Source organism: Spea bombifrons, chromosome 6 (assembly GCF_027358695.1).
Source record: "Spea bombifrons isolate aSpeBom1 chromosome 6, aSpeBom1.2.pri, whole genome shotgun sequence".
Classification (NCBI taxonomy): Eukaryota; Metazoa; Chordata; class Amphibia; order Anura; family Pelobatidae; genus Spea; species Spea bombifrons.
This window is the reverse complement of record NC_071092.1, coordinates 33,529,689-33,551,881: the sequence shown is the minus strand read 5'-3', so window position 1 is coordinate 33,551,881 and position 22,193 is coordinate 33,529,689. Positions and strand designations below refer to the sequence as shown.

The 22,193-nt window shown below is 38.7% G+C and overlaps 1 protein-coding gene across 2 annotated transcripts; it reads right to left on the bottom strand.

The window, feature by feature from the left end:
• Positions 1-8,976: 8,976 nt before the first annotated feature.
• ZNF326 (zinc finger protein 326) lies at positions 8,977-16,776 on the bottom strand. Of its 2 annotated transcripts, none has more exons than XM_053469987.1 (10): positions 16,632-16,776; positions 15,693-15,771; positions 13,579-13,984; positions 12,554-12,743; positions 11,997-12,105; positions 11,342-11,489; positions 10,988-11,084; positions 10,343-10,473; positions 10,091-10,186; positions 8,977-9,697 (listed from the first exon to the last, which is right to left on the bottom strand). In XM_053469987.1, the coding sequence occupies exons 2-10, from the start codon at positions 15,767-15,769 to the stop codon at positions 9,560-9,562; spliced, it is 1,392 nt and encodes a 463-aa protein (XP_053325962.1). In that variant the 5' UTR covers positions 15,770-15,771; positions 16,632-16,776; the 3' UTR covers positions 8,977-9,559. The 2 variants fall into 2 exon arrangements, with proteins under 2 accessions (XP_053325962.1, XP_053325963.1); XM_053469988.1 differs by having other exon boundaries at positions 12,003-12,105.
• Positions 16,777-22,193: the final 5,417 nt, after the last annotated feature.

The following is a 22,193-nucleotide window of genomic DNA, read 5'->3' as shown; positions in this document are numbered from 1 at the left end:
TCCAATTCTAACGAAATTTCTAATAAAAATCAAAAATAAGTAGGGGATGGATTGGAGACTGAAACGCGCCCAGAGGACTTGGAAATCTAGGAATATTGATGAGTATGGATCCAGCAGTAGAAAGACAGATCATGTGAGAGCTGGCATCCAAGTAGCAGGCCATACAAAGAACAATTCCATGAAGAACTTATTGGGGAGGAAAATCTAGGGTAGACAGGCAAGCCAAGCATTAGGAAGAAATGAGCAATCAAGACAATGTGAGCTTTTCAAGAAGTCGTTCTTGTAGGGTAGACTAGACTGAATGTAGGTGAAAGAAAAATAATTTAAACTTAGGGGGGTGTAAGGCAGAACTGAGGCAGCATTGAGGGAACCTAGAAAACTTGACAAACACCCAGAGGAAAGCAGCAGCAGCTGTCCAATGTTCAGTTCCTGATGGACTCACCAACGTCAATACGCAATCTCATTGTGACTGGCGCAGAGTGCTAATCGCATGGGCTGCTGGGTAAAAAAAACCTTTAAGGGCCAGAAACTGCAAGATGATAATGAGATTTATCTTCAGCATTTCCTCTAAGTGGGCAGCTACTGGAACCCCGTTAGGGTTGCCTTATCTACTGTTTTTCTAATGTGCTGCCTTGCAGTATGTGGGATACTTAACTTGTTTCCTTCTGTGAGTTTGTACCTTTCACTTCCTGCAGAGGGCAGCACCTTCCATGGTAAATGTATTTATGCCCTGGAAAAAGCGAGGCCAATAGGCAACCCTAGACCATGCAAGCTAAACAAAAGAACCCACAAATGATACATTTAAGTTTAACGTCACCCTAGGCCAGCCTAGGCTTTTAGTCTTAGTAATATTACCCACCAGCACATTCTGTTCCTTTGTTCAGGTAAATATGTGATTATGTAACTATTTCTTTCTCATATCCAACGCGATACAAAATTATCAAAGAAAAAAAAGCTGAAATCCACCTATACATTTAAGAATAGTTTTATTAATGCTGCCCAGTTCTGTTTATGTACCGCACAGCATACTGTATATATGTGCATAGCAGTCCATCACTTGTGACAGTAAACAGCTGTGGCCCGTATCCAGCCTCGATCATAAAGTGCTTTGATTTTCTTTTATAAAGTACTGTTGTCTTTCAAAAGTAGCAGGCAGTATTCTCCACATCCCATTCTTTTATTCATCTCAGATAGCACTTGTTAGAAGAGATTAGAACATGTTAAAGATTAATTCTTAAAGCATCTTCAAGCTTTCTTTTCCAACAAAGGGAACATCAATTATGGGCTCAATTATAAACTTTGCCCCTTTCCTGAATACTTTCTGGCCTTTATAAATCTTATATTTCTTCCCTCTTGAGTGTTTGTTCAAAGAAGAGATGTTTCTGCCTCCAGGGGTTGTTAAACTGATTGCAATACCACATATTTAGAGCACTTCACTGGGAATTAGGCTGTTTCGTTGCTGTCAGATTTAGAATATAGCTGTCAGATAGCATTAGAAGTAAAATACACTTTATAAGAAATAATGACCAAACGTCAATGTGCTTACCACCACTGGCATAATAGACGCAGGGCCACAAATGAAATGTGCAATAGTTTTCACGTTAAAATAACAATTTAAAAAAAAAATACATAGGACAATCAAAAGAAAACCCAAACTATGTCTTTATTTTAATGGATTCTGAAATCGTTGTCATACTTCCATTGGATTATTTTATGGGTATATCTTAGTGGACTGGTAGATCTAACTCAGGGATAATTCCCAAGCCATGTGTAAAATGTTGCTCCCAGAACCAAAATGTCATTACATTGATTCTAGTCTTCAAAGAATTTTAAATTTGAAGAGAATGGTTGCTGGGTCGAATCACTGTTTGCGACATTGCAAAATATATATAAGATTTCTCTGTATCTGTTAGACATATGGAGCCATTTTATAAATTCTCAATTCGACAGCTACTTTGTCTGTGGCCGAAATTGTGCATCAAACTAAAAGAGAGATTTAAAGGGTCCAGGATGGAATTAATACATAACTGTTTCTAGGTAAATTTTTTTTTTTTACGCTCCTTCTTACATGTTAAAAATCTAGATTATATTTCTAGCACATACATCCAGTATATATTCGGTACGAGAACCCGAAAAAAAATGTCCACCCATTTCAGCCATGCTGTTTCCACTTGCCATGTATTCCTTTAAATTATAAAAAAAAAAAATATTATTTTTATTATTATTTTGTTTGGTGGCACCATGATCCCCACCGCAAGGGATCGGGATTGTGTGGCATAAATTCTCCCATGCATTTTTCACATTTTTAGACCAAATAATAGGAATAACGATTATCTGTTTCATCTGTTACCTCTTTCACCCTCAATAAGTAGCCCGGCTTGTCCTAGGTGTAATACAACTGAGTAACTGGCTGACAGCTTTTGTATTATTATTCAGATATGAAGGCGTACAAACTCATTTTGAACCTGTTATTTATAAAGAATAGGCAGAACTTATTCAGCAGCCGTCCCAGTTAGAAAGCACTTTGCACCATTGTATCTCATGTGGATGTACACACAGAGCTTGTTGGCTTAAGAATTCTCCCTGGTAAGATCTGTTGTGATATTTGAGAATTAACACCATCGTTGAACGCTGCAGTTATCCTGTGATTTCCTGTGCTATAATCAAATATGTGTTATCTACAGAAGCAATGTTACATCTGCTATTTAAACATGAATAGGAATGGAAAATTAATAGGGAGCTGAACATTTTTTTTCTAGCCGAAAACCCTTTGCTAGTATAATGACTTATAATATTTCATCGGCTTTATTCTGATATCTCATTTGTCTAAAGGGATGGAGAAGGAAATCGCTCAACACACTGTATTAGCGGAATGAAGAAAAATAATGCTCCCTTGTGTAATGTATGATATACTTTCTAACCGTACACCATGCTAGCGGCTATACTACACAGGCATAAAATACAAAAAATGCACAAATGTGTACAGTAATTACATTCCAGATATCCCAATGCACGAGGGCCTCCGAAAATATTTAAAAAAGTCTTTGGGTTATTCACTAAAGGGAAAAGTTTAAAGGAGAGTTATGTTTCAGCACCTTGTCTTCTGTATACATTATGAAGGTCCATTCCTAATAAGCTTCTGCTGCAGGAAAAGCTTGGCTGGCTCTGTGTAATGCATTGATAAATCAGTGAAAGTTTCCCAAAGTCTCCTGACGTGTTGAATGATGCATTATTCAGAGTCACTCCAGCTCTTTTGGCTTTAGGAACCTACAACTGTTGGCCCTTCATGATTAATATTGAAGGAATGGAGCTGAAACCTCAACTTTCCTGCAAGCTCTCCTGATAGCTACTTTGAATAGACACCTTTGTTGGTGGGTATAACTGGAACATGGCTGATCATGTTGAATGAACCAGAAATCAGTACATACACTATGGACAGACCATGTAGAGGCGCCATCATGTCACAACGCTGTCTTCTTCATCCACCTTTAATAACAGAGTTGTATGTGGAAAAAATAGTGTGGCAACAAACAAGACCATTCCTTTTCTTGCTATGGTGATTGAATCTCTTTGAACCCCTATGGATATCAAACATACAGTTCTGCACTTCCTCCTGTACTTCCTTTTAACCCCTTCACGACAAAGCCTGTACATGTACGGACTCACAGTGCATTGTCATTAATGGGTTTAAGGACAACCTATTGTCCTTAAGGGGTTAAAACAAGCAATCAGTGCCCTATAGGCTCTCTCAAACCTTGTTCTCTGCTTCTCTACTGCTGAAATAATTTTATTCTATTTAGTTTATTTAAATTTATTTCTATATTGTATATTTCTGAGCATGGTCACCATGTTCTGCCCAAATCCAAGGTATACATGACTACAACTTTGCAGACCATAGAGACATAATGGGTGACAGTTCCCATGGAACCTGGAATGTAACCGCACAGAATAGTCATTTACCCAAAGTATATGACAGCTCTTACACACTAATATGCTCCTTATCTTTACAAATTTTATGTTATATTTCCTATATAGGCAAACACACACATATTAAAGCCACATTGAAGTATCCATTAATATTATATATTCCTTGTAATGAAAACTTAGCCACAAAACATTTATCTACATTTAGGAAGAAAGTTATTCATAACATTGCACAATAAAACATTTTATTTTAGAACATAATGAATGTGCTTGTTTAATGCACAGTGTATATGTGACTAGGGTGAATTGATAGGTTTTATTGCTTGAATGGCAAATTAGATAATGCAAGTCCAATAGTCTATATAGATTAAAAATAGGTTGTTGCTGCCCTCTGGTGGTAAACTGAAATTACTGCGTTTCTTTGCAGAGTATTATTATTAGTAATAGTAAAATTTATATTATTAACATTATTAATATTATTAACATTTTATTTGACGGGGCATATAAATTGATTTTGGACTCAACAATGCAAACACCATATCCCAGTCCTCAGCATAGAGTGTAGCCGGGGTGCTGCCTGAGGTCTGACTAAAATACATCTCGGGTCACCATCAAGCATCCTCAATGTATACTCCTTCCGGGTGGGTTTAATACTGATTATAGAAGCGCCATGTCTGGGTTATCAGTAGTAGGTCCTCCTACTACTTGTTGTGCCCTGCCCTCCCATTGTACAGCGCTACGGAACTTGATGTCGCTATATACAACAATAAATAATAATAATGAATTAAGTTTATTAAAAGGCAAGGGCAGTCATTCAAAGTAACAACTTCTTAACATTTATTATAACATCAACACATTGCACCATATACCAAACCTGGTATATGGTAGCCCAGGGTAGGCTACTCAAAGCTGCCCCCCATCTGGGCATGTGGTTTTGGTAAGGGGACAAGGCTAGTCCTAATTAGTCTTTAGTGGAGAAGGAGTGGGAGCGACCAAACAGCACTGGCCTGCCCACAAATTGAATAAACTGTCAGGGGTTTGCGGCTTCAGGTGGTACCTTTCCTAGGCCTAAGCCAGCGTCAGTGCCTCCAGCAGCCCCCTGTGTTCCATGTCCTTTAGCCTGTCATGTAGCAGAGGGGCTACTGTCAACCCTAAGGTTAGTTGAGCTAGGCCAGAATATGCCACTGGGTGGTCATCTTTCTTGCACATCCTTATTCTGTAGAACATCATAATATGAGGTCATATCAAATCTTAGCCCTCAACATTTCTGCTGGGTTCCTATTGAAGTCTATGCTGGCTAAGACCCCTATAGCATAAATGGGCAGTTTATGAGATCTCCTGAAATGCCCTAATGAGCTGTGACCCACCGGATGCCTAATTTCTCAATATGGATATCTGGCTCTGGTAAAGCCGTTTCCCATGACCACCCTAGGCCAAAGAATACCCCTGCACATAGTGATCTCAAAAATAAGAGACAATTACAATAAAAATATGAAAATATTATTTTATCCCTACATTTATAAGAGTCTATGCATTTTTGGAGTTCTGCTTCAGCAAGATAAACATATACTTTTAATACTCTGTATTCACAGAACGTGGCGTTAGGGACAATGTCACTAGTGTCCAGTACAGCTCCACCAATGCAAAATGGACATTAATGTACATTTAAAGTATTCTAATATGCATTCCTTAATCTGTAGGAACAAAGTGATAAAGTATTTATTTATGGTAATTACTTACCATAAAGGGAAGCTGCAGGTCCAGAGTTTTTTGTGCTTATCGCGGCACACTAGCAAGAAAGTGCTCCCGTTTAAATAGATGAGCACTTTCTTTGTATGCGCTGATAGGGGGTATTCAGCTGAAACCCTCCATGCATTTGCAAGGGGGAGAAGACGGTAATTTAAAGGGGACACTCTGCTTCTAATTTGCATGCTATGGATGGAATGTCGCTTTAAGAAATTTCATACGTTCCACTTTGAGAAAATACTTATATTTTTTAATAACCTGCAGGTCTATGACTGAACCATATGTTCCATGTTAGGGGATGTTTGATATTGTAGATCAGGGACCTTGTTGTCATATCCCAGATGTTTCAAGCAGCCAGGAAAGAAAGAGAAATTTACGACAATTGCAAATGTTCTCAAGCTCATAGCCAGCCTTGGTACAACTGGGACTGTGTTGACTCTAAATCTGCACATCTAATGTGCAAGGAAAATGCAGAGACTAACGCCAGGGGAACAGTGCACAAGCAATAGGACATCGTGGAGATATCTCTGAAGAATAAATCTAACAGTTATTAAAGAAAAGTACCCTATTATTATAAGCATTGAACTTCACATCACAAGGAAAGATGTAAGAGGTTTTCGGGAAGACATCTGTCATTTAACAGCACCGGTAACCTTACAGCTGACAAAGAATTCAAATCCCCAGTGGAGGAATTAATTAACCCGTGGACATTGACAAATCTCCACACACTGCTCCAAAAGGTATTTTTAAAATGTACCTGAAGTGGATTTCTTTTTATTTATATACAAAATTAAACATTTTTAGTAACAGAATTTCACTTAAGGCCTAGGAATGAAATAGTTTGTTTTTTTCTCTCCAAAATTGTGTTTTCTGTTTTCCATGCACAACAAACAGCCAATGCCTCTGTCATAGTACTAAAGAGTAGTAAAGGCAAGCCGGCCACTGGAAGGACAATGTTGTGCCAGACATCCTCATCATTTAATTGAGTCTGTGGGTGCTTCTGAAATGAGTGGAGGACACTGGAGGGGTGGAAACATTTAGTGGCTATTCCATCCGGGTCGCCCAGTAAAAATGCAAACTAACGTATGTTTAGAAGACAACAAACCATGCCCAATACGCATACCTGGGAACTTGCGGGATGCGTCCAGGACTGCCCGCTGATGTTGGTGGTTGTTCCTGTTGACATTACAGGAAACACCCCCATTTAAAGGGGTAATGGGCGGGGACTAGGGCATGTCTGCATCCCCTTCCTGCGACCCGGCAGATTCGGGTGCCGACTGGGGGAACTGGTGCTTCTCTCTGAGTCTCCGGATGAAACTGGAGAGTTTTCTGGTATGCAAATATGTACTAACTACTTTGATTTACAACACAATAACAGAAAGAGTATGCATAAAAAAGGAACACAGAAAGGATGTAGCAAGCTTGTTCAAGCAGGGCCCTCCTCATCTTTCTGTAAGTCTAATTGTTGTGTTATATACTACTCGTCGTGTCCTGTTTACCCATTGTACAGCGTTGAGGATTAGGGTGATGCCATATAAAACAATAATAATAATGTCCATGGACCCCTGTTACTCTAGACAGTAGTTATAGTGGTTTTATCTGGAATTACAAATAAAATAATAAAACCTCAGGCAGATGTACAGTCTTTAAATTGAACCAATTGCCCACATTGCCAGCCCTTCCCTGTTGGAGTTGGCTTGGCTGTCACTCCTCTCTGATGGACAGATGTTTGGCTTGAGACCACATTTGATTGCCCAGTCACACATATCAGGTTAATGTAAATGTGCATATACTTCAGTCTATTAACTTTAATCAGGACAGGTACACTGCAGACAGGCAAAACAAAATGTACAGCACTCCACCTGCCCATGAAGTAATCTGAGGTCTGCACATGACTATGAGTTGTTGTAAGTGTAGTCAAAGGAGTATTAAACTGAAGATCATCAGATTTCAACATTTTGACTACTGGATATCAGTATTATATGTTGATTTATACAGCATCATCGTCAGAAGCATGCTAGAATGTTGGCCTGCTTGCTTGGTTGATGCTTGGTTAAAGATGCTGTTCCACACTGGGTGCACAGCTGTTTTTTAAAGCTAGAGGGCGTTGGATAAATGGAACAGCAATGTAATGCTAATGAAGTCCATCTATCCATAGACTTTCATTAGACTGAGTGTCTAGCTGGGTGATTAATAAAGAGACATTCTACTGTTTATCGCATTCAATATGATACAGTTGGGGTGCCTGTTTAGAAGACTGGGCTAAGATAACAGAGATAGCCTACATACAAATGGCTAATGTGCAGCTGCCTGAAAATATATTATGCATAAAATGGAAACCGAAAAAGAAAAAAAATATATATATATTTTAATCTGATTCTAGTAATAAAATAAATGGTGGCATGGATGTGTTAATGTATAAGTGTACGTGAGCATAGATGTGTATGTACAAGCGTATGTGAGCGTGTGTATGAGAGCATGGATGTGTATGCTGTTTGAGCACAATATTGGACCATAACAGCTGTTTGTAGTGGCAAAGATGGCACAGATAAGCTGTTTAGGAGCACTGGCAAGCTGGAGGCAAAGACTGCACAGGCAAGCTGTTTGGGGCAAAAATGGCATTAGCTGCTTGAGGGCAAAGGTGCCCTAAATCACACATACAACCTCCCCTACCCTCCTTACCTGCGCTGCAGCTCTCTTGGTGCTGCTCGCAGACTTCAGCAGGGGGCGCTGCTTCCCTCAATCAGTGCAAGCAGGAATGGAGCTGGGTCATGTGATGCGACTTGCAATCCCGGTTGCTCTTGCTGCGGATCTCATGCGGGCTGCACCTCGAGATCCGGCGGGCCGCATTTGGCCCGCATGTTGGATGCCCCTGCTCTACAAGTTAATTTAAGTTCCAAACCATGGCAAATAACCCATATTACATCCAATAAATATCACCCAAGATGGCAGAAGGCAAGGTTTCATTGGCTTTGTGATGCTTGACTGATGTAAGTTATTAAAAATACAAATTTACCATGATTCAATTACACAGAACTCAATGGATGAATTCAGACCCTAAAAGGTATTTGTGTGCAGATGTAGATCAGTATCTGTAACGGTTACATGTAATCTTGTTTATGCAAACCACATATAGAATTGATAATATGCCAGTTTGATACTGCTAAGCTTTGGGACAAGTGCTGGCAGTCAAAGTAAAGAAACTGTACACAATGGCTGGTCAGTTTCTTATGCCTTAATCATAATTAGTTTTGAACTTATGAACAGAACATTTACTGTAAATCTAAAGCATAAAATGGACACAGCTTATAAAAAAGGGTTTGTTTTTTTTAATGTGATTAAGCTTTCAGAGGAATGAACATAATCGATCTGCTCAGGTTTATTTGTGCAACATACAGGCTTCACCCAAGGAGCAAAACCAAATCTCAGGAAGTTATGCCGGATGGAAATCTGGAATTCATGGTTGAAATTTATTAAGGTTATCCGAGACACTAAGATCTAAATTGGAAACAATGCAAAATGTAGAAAAGCTTACACTGTCACATTACTTTGTGTCACAGGCCATTCTACAAGAGAAACATTAAGTCTGCTTTACATTACACAAATTCCAAGACTTCACAGAATGTTAAGATTAAAAAATAGAACCTAGCATTGCTAACAGTAAAAATAAAACTGAAGTTTTAACATCAAGGTTAACCCTTACCAATAACAAAAGAATTACATCTTAAAATTGCATGAAAAACTTAAACTTACTGTATATGCAAATATAATCAAATATTTCTTATCAAATACAAAACCGAGAAACAAGGTCAAATGCCCACAACACCAGACTTAAATTAGATGGCACTTTAAGGATATTTCTGTTGAGAAATGTTACAATGCCAGATATTTAAATTTCTCCTGCAGAAGGAAGTGTGTCAGCAGCCAGTGGGTCGGACGTAAAGTCTTCTGTTTCAGCTTCAGCGGCAGTAGCAGTAATAGGTTCCGCTGCCGATTCCTCTGATTGAGCTTCAAAAGGATTTTCACCCTATCGCAAAAGAAAAAAAAAAATAAGATTACAAATTAACTATTTTTAGGGCGTGTGTTTGAACAATTCAGAAACTATCAATTTTACAGCAGGGGAGAGCCCTCCATTTCAATCTGCAAAGCAGCAAGATGTTCTATAGAGAACTACATCTGAACCATAAAGCCCATGACTTAACTGGACAACTAATTGCTAAAAGACAAACCAGTCACTGGGAAATAGTATAGTCTCTCACTGAAACATTACCAATTTCACTGATCCCCATGAATTGATCTCTTTTGAACCTCATTGTACACAACTCAAGACACTCCCCATTTAGATGATTACATGTTATGTTTATAGTCTGAGGAATCTGGAGAAACAAATGGAAAAAAGTTGAAAGCACTAAAATCTTACCTTCAAGTAAAGCTCGTATCTTGCCTTTACAAGTGGATTGTTCAAGATGCTTGTTGCAGTTAGAATACTTTCCCTTTTTATCTGATCCTTGTAGGCCTACAGAAGTAAGAGGTGAGCATGTGAGTCCTTTTTAAGCATGATTTCAACATAGGGAGAGATCTTAGAAAAAGTATCCGAAGCATTAAATTCTGCCGATAACTTAAACCCATCATAAATTCTGCACAGCTAAGATGCACCACAACCAATACTTACCAATTTACTCTTTGAATGGTCAGCAGACTTGAGGTGCAGCTGGACAGAGCTATGCAATGCAGGGACGTACACACTGCAGGCACTACAATGCACAGTCTCTACTTTCATCATATGATCATCTGGTGTAACACCTAGAAGGGAAGTATGAAGACAAATCTTAAACTATATGCAGTGTCAAAGTTCCCAAGTGCAATTCAGTTTCCATTGCTTGCATAGTCTAGACCAAGTCACAAATTTACAATCCTAAATCCATAAAGGGGGCTTATACTCTGTATACACTGACAAGCCTCTAACATTTCAGGATTTACTTAGTTCTTACAGCAATACACGCGGTGAACATTGTTATTTAAAACATATAGTTAACTCTAAATCCAGTTACTGGAAATCTAGAATCCTGGCAAGCTACTACCCAGCCTTCTAGTGAAGCAAGAACGGTACTTTAATCCACTTGACATATAAACCAGTTCAAAACTCATACATGCAAGGGAGCTGCCTCTGAAAACAATACTCAACCTGCTTAGTTGACCAATAAAAATAGGCAACATCAGCTTAGTCCCCACCAGTAAAAGTTGGAGTTTGGCAACACTTGTTAAGTATTTCCATCCCGATAAAATAGTTTTATAAGATTGGTGTTCCCACACATACCTTCCATAATATCTTTCTCTACTGCCTTTGCGGCTTCATTCTGCAAAGCCTGGGATTTCCGTGCTGCAGTTTTCTTATATTTGTTAACAATGCATTCCTACCAAAAAAAAAAATCCATGTTACACCAGTTTATGCTTTCACAGTAAAAATATTTTACGTATATATAAATTGTTCCACAAAAAAATAATCACCTTTTCAATTAAGAATCTATACAGTATTACATACATATACAGAAAACTAACTACTAAAATGCCACTTTTTATAAGCTTAGATAAATATATCTTATGGAAACTTGTGTGTCCAGGATATAAAATATAAGTGAAAAACTGCTTGGATAAGGGACTCCCAACTTACATGTAAAAAGTCCATTACAGGCTTATCAAATTTGGTCTGTTTCTGAATGTGATCCAACATCTCTTTGTGAGAAGGACTCTCCAAGTGTTCTTCAATACCTTTTTCATCAAATGACCGGAACTTACAAAATGAACATGTGAATGCCATCCTGCAAGACATGAGCAAAAAAAGTGGAGAAAGTTAGTTGAGACATAAGGCTGCGATGAAAACTGTTTTAGAATGCTATCTAACTAATTTCTGAATATGCCAGAAGGATTGAAAGACATTTTTAAGAATCAGCTTTAGGTACTAAAGTCAAACTGAAAATTAACATTAACTACACATGAAAATTGATGCCCATGTTTTAACTTCCTGAAAGCCAATAATTATATCTAAAAAAGGCAGTGGAGTTCATGAAAATGCGCAAGTATGCAATAGAAATGGGCATTAGAACTGTGTCTGCATGATTGTCCTCCCTACTTGACTAGGTTTATACCATGATTAGATAATGGGCAGCCTAGATGGTGCGGAATGGTTCTTAACTGCTGCCAAATTATGTGTTTCTATGTTTCTCTGAAACAAGCTGACATTTATATCAGCTTATAAGCTTTTAAAATGATGGGGCAAATTAAGCTTACAAACCTATCCGCCCTATCTACTAGTATAAAAAGGATACCTGTACCCATCTCCATATTTTTCGCTGTTCTTTTCCCTTCTGCGTCTTTGTTTCTCTCTCCGTGCTTCTGTTCTTCGCTTCTCTTCCTCCTCTTCATTAACAGGTTCAGCTAAACCACAAAAAAGAAAATAAACTCCATATAACATCTCCAAATGCCTGAAGGCATCTTAACTGTTTAGTAGCAGTATTGCAACAATCCTTGTGGAATAGAGTCCAAACCAGTTTACTATCCAGGGACTAAAGCAGTGTATGCTTCTACATTAGAGAATAGCATCCAACACACTTGACATAATGCTAAAGAAAATCCTAAAGTGCCTAAGTGACCAAAAAGGATTAGTCACTGAAGAGTTTTAGAACACCTTAAGTAGAAGTGGACGAGTTAGTAAATTTCTCATATCGGCGGTGTTGTACATTTTTCAGTTACAGAAATTTCGATAGGTAAGGAAGTCCAACAGCTGACAATAGGGAAAAAAACCTACATAGGTTGTTTTTTTGAATGCTCTCCGTTTTGTTTAATATGCCACTAAAGCAACATAAAGGCTGTATATATACAATACCTGGCTGAGTACTTTTAACATTTTGGATCTGTCCAGGTTTTGCCAACTTTGGTTTCTTGCCAAAAGCACCAGGGGCCTTGAAGGGTTGTACCATCTTCCGCTTAATTCCTCTCGCCATTCCAGCACTTGGCTGGTTCTTATAGTCTACAACTAAGCCAGGTCTGCGCATCATACCATAGTCTGCCATTTGCTGAAATTATTGTAAATGAAACAAACATTAAGGATTAATTGCTGTGGTAGCGTTACACCAAGAAACAGTTTAATAAGACCCTTTGACAGTGCAATTACCCCCTTACGAACTTAAAAAGGAAGACTACAAAAAAAAAGAAAAAACTTGAGGGTCAGCAATATAAAAACCAACTAAAACCCCAGAAAAGTTGTTTCAAAACATGCCCACTGAAAGAAAAAAAAAAGCAGCGAAAACAAAGAAAACCCCACAAGTTTCATATACATTATTGAATCGTGTTAAAGGTGCAATGCATTTGAAGACACCAATTTAAAAAAATTAAACAAGAAATGCAGTAAATCAGAAAACAAAAGGACAAGTCCAGAAGCCAAAACAAAAAATGTAAAATCAGCCATTAGCCCAACTTAACGCTTTATCTTAACTATGAAATAATACATTCAGACGTGTACATGAACACCTCCAAAATGCAAATATTTAGAGCTTCTCAATGTATTGTAAAATGTGTACATTTATACATTGCACCTTCAACCTACTCAGAACTTCAAAAAGGTCTTCTTGTAACCTTTTGCAATTAAAATTTAACTCTCAGGTTTGGTCAAGGAAAATTAAAGATCCTTGCATCCGTATGTAAAGAGTTTTATTTTTTCTTTCACAAAGAAAGAATTTAACATAAGGCAAGAGGCCCCACTTCAACCTTCAAAGCCTAAGTGCTTTAGAAGTCAACTTCAAAGTGGGGCTTTGAGTTAGCCTTAAGTGCAATAGAATATGGACATTACGCCATTTTAAAGTTCTGGTCTTTAAATAATTCAAAAAGAATCTGCAAAGATTCTGTACTTACTCCTCTGCCACGGCCTCTGCCTGTTGATGGTCCTCCAAAAGCATCATTGCTTCTGCCGCCAAACGCACTGTCGTGATATGCAGGCATTCCTCTCCCCCGAGAGCCTACTGACGCAGGCTTCATATAGGGTGAAGAAAAACTGCCGTAGGAAGAGTAAGTTTCTCTTCCTCTGTCCTCCATAAACCCAGTCCTCACTTTTGAGCGTGTGAAAGATGAATCCCAGCTAGACCCGCCCTGGTTTCTACCGTCAAAAGAGTCAACGCTATTCCGGTAGGGGTTTTCATATCGACCATCATAACTATCTCCGAAGTGGCTTTGTTCGGGATCACTATAACCATAGCCAGATCTGTACAGATCTCGCCCACCCATAGAAGACCTGGAGTCATAAGACTCATAAGGTCCAAACCTGGAAGAATCGATGTGAGGAGAAAAATAATGTAAGCTCACCAGTGTTATACAAAGCAGAAAATACAGCATTAGTTGACATTTATCATCAACTTTAAAAGAAATGGTCAAGAAAGCATGGCAAGTGCAGTTTCTAATCTATAAAACGAATCTGCAGGATTTATTTTCTAGGAAATGAAAGCAGCGTTTCACGGCTAATTCACTTGACCAGCATTACAAATGATTTAAGAATTGACAATAAAAATTCACTTACAATTTAAATGGAATGCTGGTAAAGATATAAACTTTATAGACAAAGGTATAATTAAATATTTCTGACTGCAATAAGCCATAGCTGTGAAGCTGGCAAACGCACTTCATTAACTTAAATTATCCTAAACATTAAAAAGAAATCTATACATGAATAGATTTTACGATCTAAATCCTTTTGTTACATTTTCTACACAGAAGAGTTTCTGACATCCTAAAAGCATAATCAGATATTTTAATTTTTCTACCAGACGAGCTACCAAAGGCTTGTTTGGGGGAAGAGCAAGTGGGGTATTTAAACCAAAATACATATTTATTCACAATAAAGAACTAAATATCTGGTTCAGGTCAAAATTCAAGAAGGGAAGTCAAGAAGCAAATTTGAAGATTGTACCCCAAACATGCCTTGCTCCTAGAACCTTCTACATGTAAGATAATGAAACAAACCTTTTTGTTAACATGCAGCATTGCTTTCCTCCCAACTCAAATTACGGGCACAACTCATGCGAGTTGATGAGTATTAGATGTATTCAAATTTGCAACAGACTAAGCGAAATTCTACTATACCCACGTACATAGAAGTGCTCACCGTAAGTAGAATAAAATATTACTAAAAATGGGGTGCAATGGAAAAAACACGTGAGCATGAGCGTTTTGAATGATTTGTATTTATTGAGTGAAAGACCCAGGCAAAGGACGCTGTGGCTCACGATTTCACTTTTTATTTATTTTCCCATAAATGGGAAACATGCAACAGAATGCAATTCATACAATGACACAAGTCATGTCTGAATCCAGTTTTATACTGCCTGCACTTGCAAAGGTGTGTTTTTTTTGGTTAAACGAATGTGTAAAAATATAGTTTCATAGGCATACGCTCAGAGGCCATTAACTGGAAATTCATCATAATCGAAAGACCAACATTTTCAGTTTAGATTGATGATCCAGTAAGTTTGTTGCAATAAAAGACACTGAGGATTCACGAAACCCTTTGAATTTTTGCAACATTTTTTGCACTGATTAAACACTCCATTACAAATCTGGCAACAAAGCAAGCAAGGTTAGGGTTTGTTACAATGTAAACTACATGGATGTGTGTAAGAGACATTAGGTGAAACATGTATTCACAATCATGTTAACTTTAGAAGAAAAGAAAGTGAAAGAAATAATTAACGCATTTACAAGAGGGAAGTATTCAAAATAGACATTTCGGGCTAATACCGTCTACATTATAACACTAGAGAATAAGTATTGGCTATATTTTACTGTTACATAACAAAAAGCTTGAACTAGTAAGCCAATGGAAGACGGACTTAACAGCATGCCGGCCCAATACTTAAAAGAGGGAAGGCCGTATTAAAGTTATAGTGCCATGTGGGCACATTAGGTAATAATGTGAGACTTTCAAAGACTATAATGATCCAGAATATGTATTTTTTTTTCTTAAAGTCAGACATTACCTGTCACTCTGTTTCTCCATTCCATATGTATCCATAGGTCTTTGGCCATAGGCACCATGCCCATAATCACGCTCCATGACTGCAAGAATAAAGACTTGGGTAAGAGGCACATCAAGGCTCTACGTTTGTCATTATACTGAAAACCCAGGAAATCACATGAAACCAGTGAGCTTGTTACACGAGTATTCCAATAATATACTAAAACAGAAAAACAACTGGTTGCAATAAGGTCAGGGTAGGCTGCAGGCAATTTCAGTGAAAAGATTTACCAAGAAATACAGCTTTCCACATCAGACTTAGATGGCAGACTTGATCTGCATGGCACAGAAAATCAATAAAGGGATATAGAAATATACTAAGTTTAAACCGCCATGATGCAGAGAAATGTAGGAGCCATGAATGAATGCATCCATTGCAGCTAAATTCGAATTAGATAAATCATTAGCAGCCAGGTGCAACGTTGTTTTTATATCGGTTTGCCTATTGTGGACCCATTTACCAATCAGGTATTTTTAAACATCATAGCGAAGCAGGTCGAGGTTAATAATAAAGGGCCATGACGGAAAGCACACACGGTATTAGGCCCTTTCACCGAGCATACAGATTGAAGCCCAACCTAATACAGGTTGCTAACAACATCGTATTACCATCACTGCAACCGTGCAGGAAGCAGACAATGGAAACCCGGCCTGACCTAGCTAGGATCGAACGGCCCACCGCATACGGGAGTCTGTTAAGGACTCCGGGAACCGTTCGGATAATGCAGATTTCTGCAATAGACGCTTTATCGCTAGGATGCGGGGATTACTACGAAGGCCTAAGAATAGGGGGCCAGGGTGTTATCCAACAAAGGACCCGCCGCCATGTTAGGCAATTGCAAAGCGGGCCCTATCGTACCCGTCCCTGTAATAACCACGAGGAAAGCGGCCTAGTTCTTACCGAAGTTGGTTTGCGGTAGGTCTGCCAGTCTGGAGATTAACTGGGTTTGCTGTAAACCCGATGGCGGAACAAGCGAATCGGCGTCAAACGGAACGAAAGGTACAGACAACTGCCTCGCGCAATAGAGATGGCGGCGAAAGGACGTTACGTCATACAATCCATAATGCCGCTACGATTGGCTGAAGGTAAATATTATATCACGTGACTCACTAAGGCACCGCCCAGCTTCTTTTTGTCACTTGCATGAGGAGGTACTTCCGTACCGACGACCGGATGGATGTAACAATAGATGTGGTGCTGGGCGACAATAGCAGCGAGCTTCGTTTTAAAATTAATTAAATCAACACGATCTTCCGTGTAAATAGTTAACATTTTCTTAAATATAATACATACTAAAATGCCTTATTATAAAAAAAAAAACACTTATTATCCTTGTACAGCAAAATACAAAATAATAATCGTTTATTGCGATCTGGCTGGAACATTTGTGTAGCGGGGGTGAGGTTATCCAAAATACGCTGTGTCTCGTATCGGAGAAGAACCCCCCTTTGGGGGATTTTCACAACAAATGAATCAAATCAAGATGAAAGTTTTCATGTTTTACTATTATTTAAAAGGAAGACATTGCCTTAAGCGTAATGAAACCAATTTAAGCTCCTACTGATTGTTTTTTCTTTATCATTCTAATTGATTTTACCCCAGCCATTTTTTTATTTGCTCCACTCCCCCATTGGGCTTGCAGATGTGTTCAGCTGATCACATTTCTAGTTGCCAAAGCGCATACCCGGTGCCATGCTTGTTTTGCGCTAGAGCTCTGGGGATCCAAGTTGCTTCTGTTGATCTCAGTGGAAATGCTTCCCTGCCACAGTGGCAGGAAAGCACTCGTCGAAATCAACGAAAGCAGCTTCTGCGCATAGATCGCTGGAACTCTTGTGCAAACCAGCATCGGGGGGGGGGGGGTGCTGCAACTTCCCCTAAAGGTAAGTATTTGCCCTCCCCACTACAGGTTAAAGAATGAGTATTACAGTATTTGCCCATTTGATGTTATCTGCTTCCCATTTGTAACCATGTTATTTGACTGATACTTAAAGAGATGTCTTTCACATTGTTGTATAACATGCCTGATGAAGGGACCTGAGAGGTCTTGAAAGTTTGCAATCTATATTTATGTAGTTAGCCAATAAAGGTATCATTCAAAGTCCACTTGTCTCCTGTAATTCTACGGCTAACACGGTACCAACTCTCAGTATTTGCCCAGGACTCTCATGTATATTCTTCATTGGTGGGGCTGTATGAAGTAAAATAGCCCATACATTTTTGGATCCATATTATCTCCAAACAATTACTCTGATTGACAAACAAAAAGCACGAGCTACTGTTATTTTTAATAAATTGAGTTACGGTAAATGCTGTAACTGTGACAGAAAAAATTGTCTAAATTTGTATCTGTCAGGTCAGTCGTATTTAAACAGGCCACTGGGTGGCGCTATTAGTGTGTAACATATCCTTACAGAAGTATCAGAAGACTAGCCTTTTATATCACGCTCGTTGCATAAAAAGGAAGATCACAAGCTACGCCGAGTATATATTAATAGTATATTGATCTTCATTAATGGCCTAAACACTATTAACTGCTGCAGTATCACGGAAACTAATGTCGAAAAGACAAGCCGAGGCTACTTTCTGTTACCTGTTGATTTGCTGCAATCTGACTCATTATCACTTTAACACTTAACTTTCCAAACAGAGTGGCTTTTATTGTACCTATTATCATTTCTGTGTATACAGCACACCAGACTGCTTATTACATTTGCACTCTCCTTTAAAGCCCAATCTCACATACACTAATAAACCAGATAGTTTCATCCTTTCTTCTCTCTGCCTGCTCCGGCGATGGGTTTGGATAAAACACTGGGATTTGCTCACTAAAGCAAAAGTTTGCAAAAAAGTTGTGGTTTCAACTTAGGCGTTGAGGAGGTCCAGGCCTCCATAATGAGTTGGCCGCACATAATGCATAGTTCAATAATTTAAGGGGCATCAAAGTGGAAAACACACTGTAGCTCGCTGGGGTTGTTTGATAATGCATATTGAGGACAGTGAGTTAAAGCTGCAGCTCTCCTGCTTCAGTGAATATATCATGTCATTTGAGGACATTTCCACTTCTTCACCCAATGGCATCGTTGTAACATGGATAATAACCCTTTCACAATCCCCGTAGGACTGTATTGACTAAATGACTGGGTTGGCCAGGAAATAATCCAGGGATGACAATTTAAATCTTAGATGTTTTAAAGGTCTATTTCAGCTTTACGATAAGGAAAAGCCTCTGGGGTCCCTTCCTGATATGTCAGCGAGTCCCATGGCAAACCCCTGCTATTCCACAAGGCACAACTTGTCTTTTATCTAGTCCTTGAAATCAATGGGGATTAAATGCATGATAACGTTAAGTTTTTTTTGAAGTGCATAAACCCCCCCTTCATTATTGTGTTTTTGTAAGTTTAATGAATTCAGTCCTTTTGGGGCCAGGAACACATCTGTGCATTTACCTGCAATTATTGGTGACAAACATTCACCCCTCTATCTGCCTTTTCTTTTGTTTACATATTTATATTTTATTGTAAATTGGCCCTCAATCACCAAAGCCATTTGCGGCCTGCATAACTGAGTGGGTACGCCGCACACTGTCCTTTTAGGCAAATGGAAGCTGTGGCCGGTTGCCATTAGAAGAAGTATGAAGGCATTATTGTTAACATTGTGAATTGTCTATTCAGGCATTAGCCGCTACCAATGAGTTGTTATCTGGCACGTCTTTCCATAAGAGGAAACCAATGACAAGCACAATCAAGTAATAATTGGAACCCATTATTCTTTGATTGCACAGAACACAGAGGGTTAGGTTTTTAGCCTTCAAGTGCGAACAACTATTATTAACTGTCTCTGTGCCAGCGAAGAGGAAAAGTCTCGGAGAAATAAAGCACACCATTTAGCTCATCAAGGAAGGAGAGGTGTGAGCTGCCTGTCTCATTGGGTCTTTGTGTCCCACCACTGGTTGTTGACACTAAGCTCATCTTCTCATCCAATTAGAAGATTCTGTTTAAAAACATTTACAAACGCTGGTATGTTGAGCAAACGAACCTAAGCAAATCTGTCATTTTATCCTTCCATCTAGGTGTTTAATTACATAAGAACACAGAAACTTTTTCGCTGTTGGGCACTATTCAGGGTAGCGGCCCAACTGGGGACCATGAGTGAGTTGGGGAGATCCTCTTCTCTCCCCCGATCCACCTGAATCATAAACCAATGAACCATAAAATCAATGAGGTCTGTGTTATTGCCCTCCCCACGCGGCCACCTTGGGCGCTGATAAGCTGAATATTCCTGTAAGATCGGTACACACCCTGACTCCACCCACTTCCAGGGCTGGCCCCACCCCTGCCCATCTCTTGCCACACACCCAAACACAGGTGTCACAGTTTGGACACCCGAAAACTTGGGGGTGTATATCTGTGCCTAAATGTTCACCACATCTGATGACATGACAAAGGGTCAACATACTACATGTGATTGTGCAGTTTCAGAGGTTCATGAGTTCATATGTACCGCTGTCCAGAGTCTTGCACTTTGCCCTCCATCCTGATCATCACTGCCTGTAGGCCATGAACTGTACCTGAATTTATTTTACACGCATTGTCCCTCCAGTACACATTCTTATTCCTGAATGAAAAAAGGAGCACTCTCCAACCTAAACAAAAACAGATTTATTTTCCACTGGCCCAAAATAGATGTTTTTATCATTCTTTTCTTTTCTGCCTCAGGTGTACTTCAGTGTGACGTTTATAGTAAACAAATGCCAGACCTGTAGCTCTGAAATATAAACACCGTTCTTTGTAATGCTGTTTACTCCTGTAAATTTGCATTAACTGGTATAGAGCCTCTCTACATATCTGCCTATCTTTTGTCTGAGCTCCATTCTATACTGTGAACACTCATTCTATACCGTGAAAATGTGATTTCAGGTTGTTATTTTCACCTTAGAAAAGGATTATTACTTAAAACATTCTATGTATTTTTTGGAATTAAGTGACCTGACCCATTTAAAAAGGACAATCAAGTCCCTTTCTTCAAAACCGCAGCCTTCCGTCCCAGAAAATACTTTTGTTTGCTTACATTTAATGAGGCCAATTACTTTCTTCTTGAAATAACAAAATTAAATCAGAAGAGACAGGTTTTGGTATTTCCATTTTAATAACAAAAAAAAAAATCAGCATTGACAAATCAATCAAAATAAAAGCTGCAGCCATTATGCAACTTAAATACACGGACAGTTGTCCCATCTGGTCCCATCTCTAGCTCTCCATCCCCACTCATATTCAGTTTTATATACAATATCTTCACCGTCTAATTCTTCACGTAATAATAATAAAAAAAAACCCTCTGCTACTCTATAACTTCAATCTAAAAGATAATGTGTGATCTGGCTCTAGATTATAATGCTTTTGGAGAAATTAAATCAAGTCTAAAAGCTATTGATCAAAGGAAACCAGTGATATGTAACATCATCCCTTTTTCACCGGTTCACTCGGCAATCAGGTTTCTTTATCGATTACATTATTCTCCATGAAGATCTAAAATAAGACATCCTTACTTCTAATTGCTTAGCTATGGAATATATTACAGCGTAATGTAAGTGTCTATCTCTTGCGGTCTTCAACAGCTCTCACTTTTAAGTTAGATTGGATAAGCCAGCCATTGGTATCGAATAAGCCAAGCTGTGGCTGAGCCGAACCCAACTCTCATCTCATCGAGCCCCCCAAATCCCATGTGCACCTCCATACAGACACAATCAAGGACCAAGACACTGAAATAGAGATGATTAAGTAGGTTCGGTTTGGCACTAATGTACTCCTTATGAGCCAGGCCAAGCCAGATGCTGGGTCACTAAGCTATATTTGAAAGTTTTAAAAAAAAAAGTGACTTTGAACCTTCAAATCTACTACACAACCTAGAAGATCCAAAAACAGATGCCAGGCTGAACTTTGTTAATAATGAGCACTATTAAATGACGTAACAGAACAAATTAATCACAGGGATTTCATTCTGAAATAAAACAAATATTACAAAGATCAGGCATACATGGAGAAACAGGGTGGTGAAAAAAAGGTGCCTTCAACACATTTTGACAAAAGTGTAACTATTAAGCTATACCATGAGTATTCAGTATTTTCGTATAGGAAAGGGAGTAGGAGAGGTCTTTGGTTTGTCATTATTTTAACTGAACAAATCAGTATTATGTATGTCATATGCGTATATTTCTTATGTTTACACTGATTTTAAATTCACAGTAATATATTTAAAGCAGTAAAGTCGTAAAAAAAAGGGATAAAACCAATGATCCTCCGAGTGCTAGGAGAATGAAATCGGTCTTTTTTATTTTTTTTTATTTTCATGGAGGTTTGAAATAGGATGGACACAAATCACTTGGCTGTGGCAGTGTTAATAAATGAACATGAAACATCTGGATAAGTAGAAATGTCAAACTAGTGGACTAACAGCGAGGCAGAA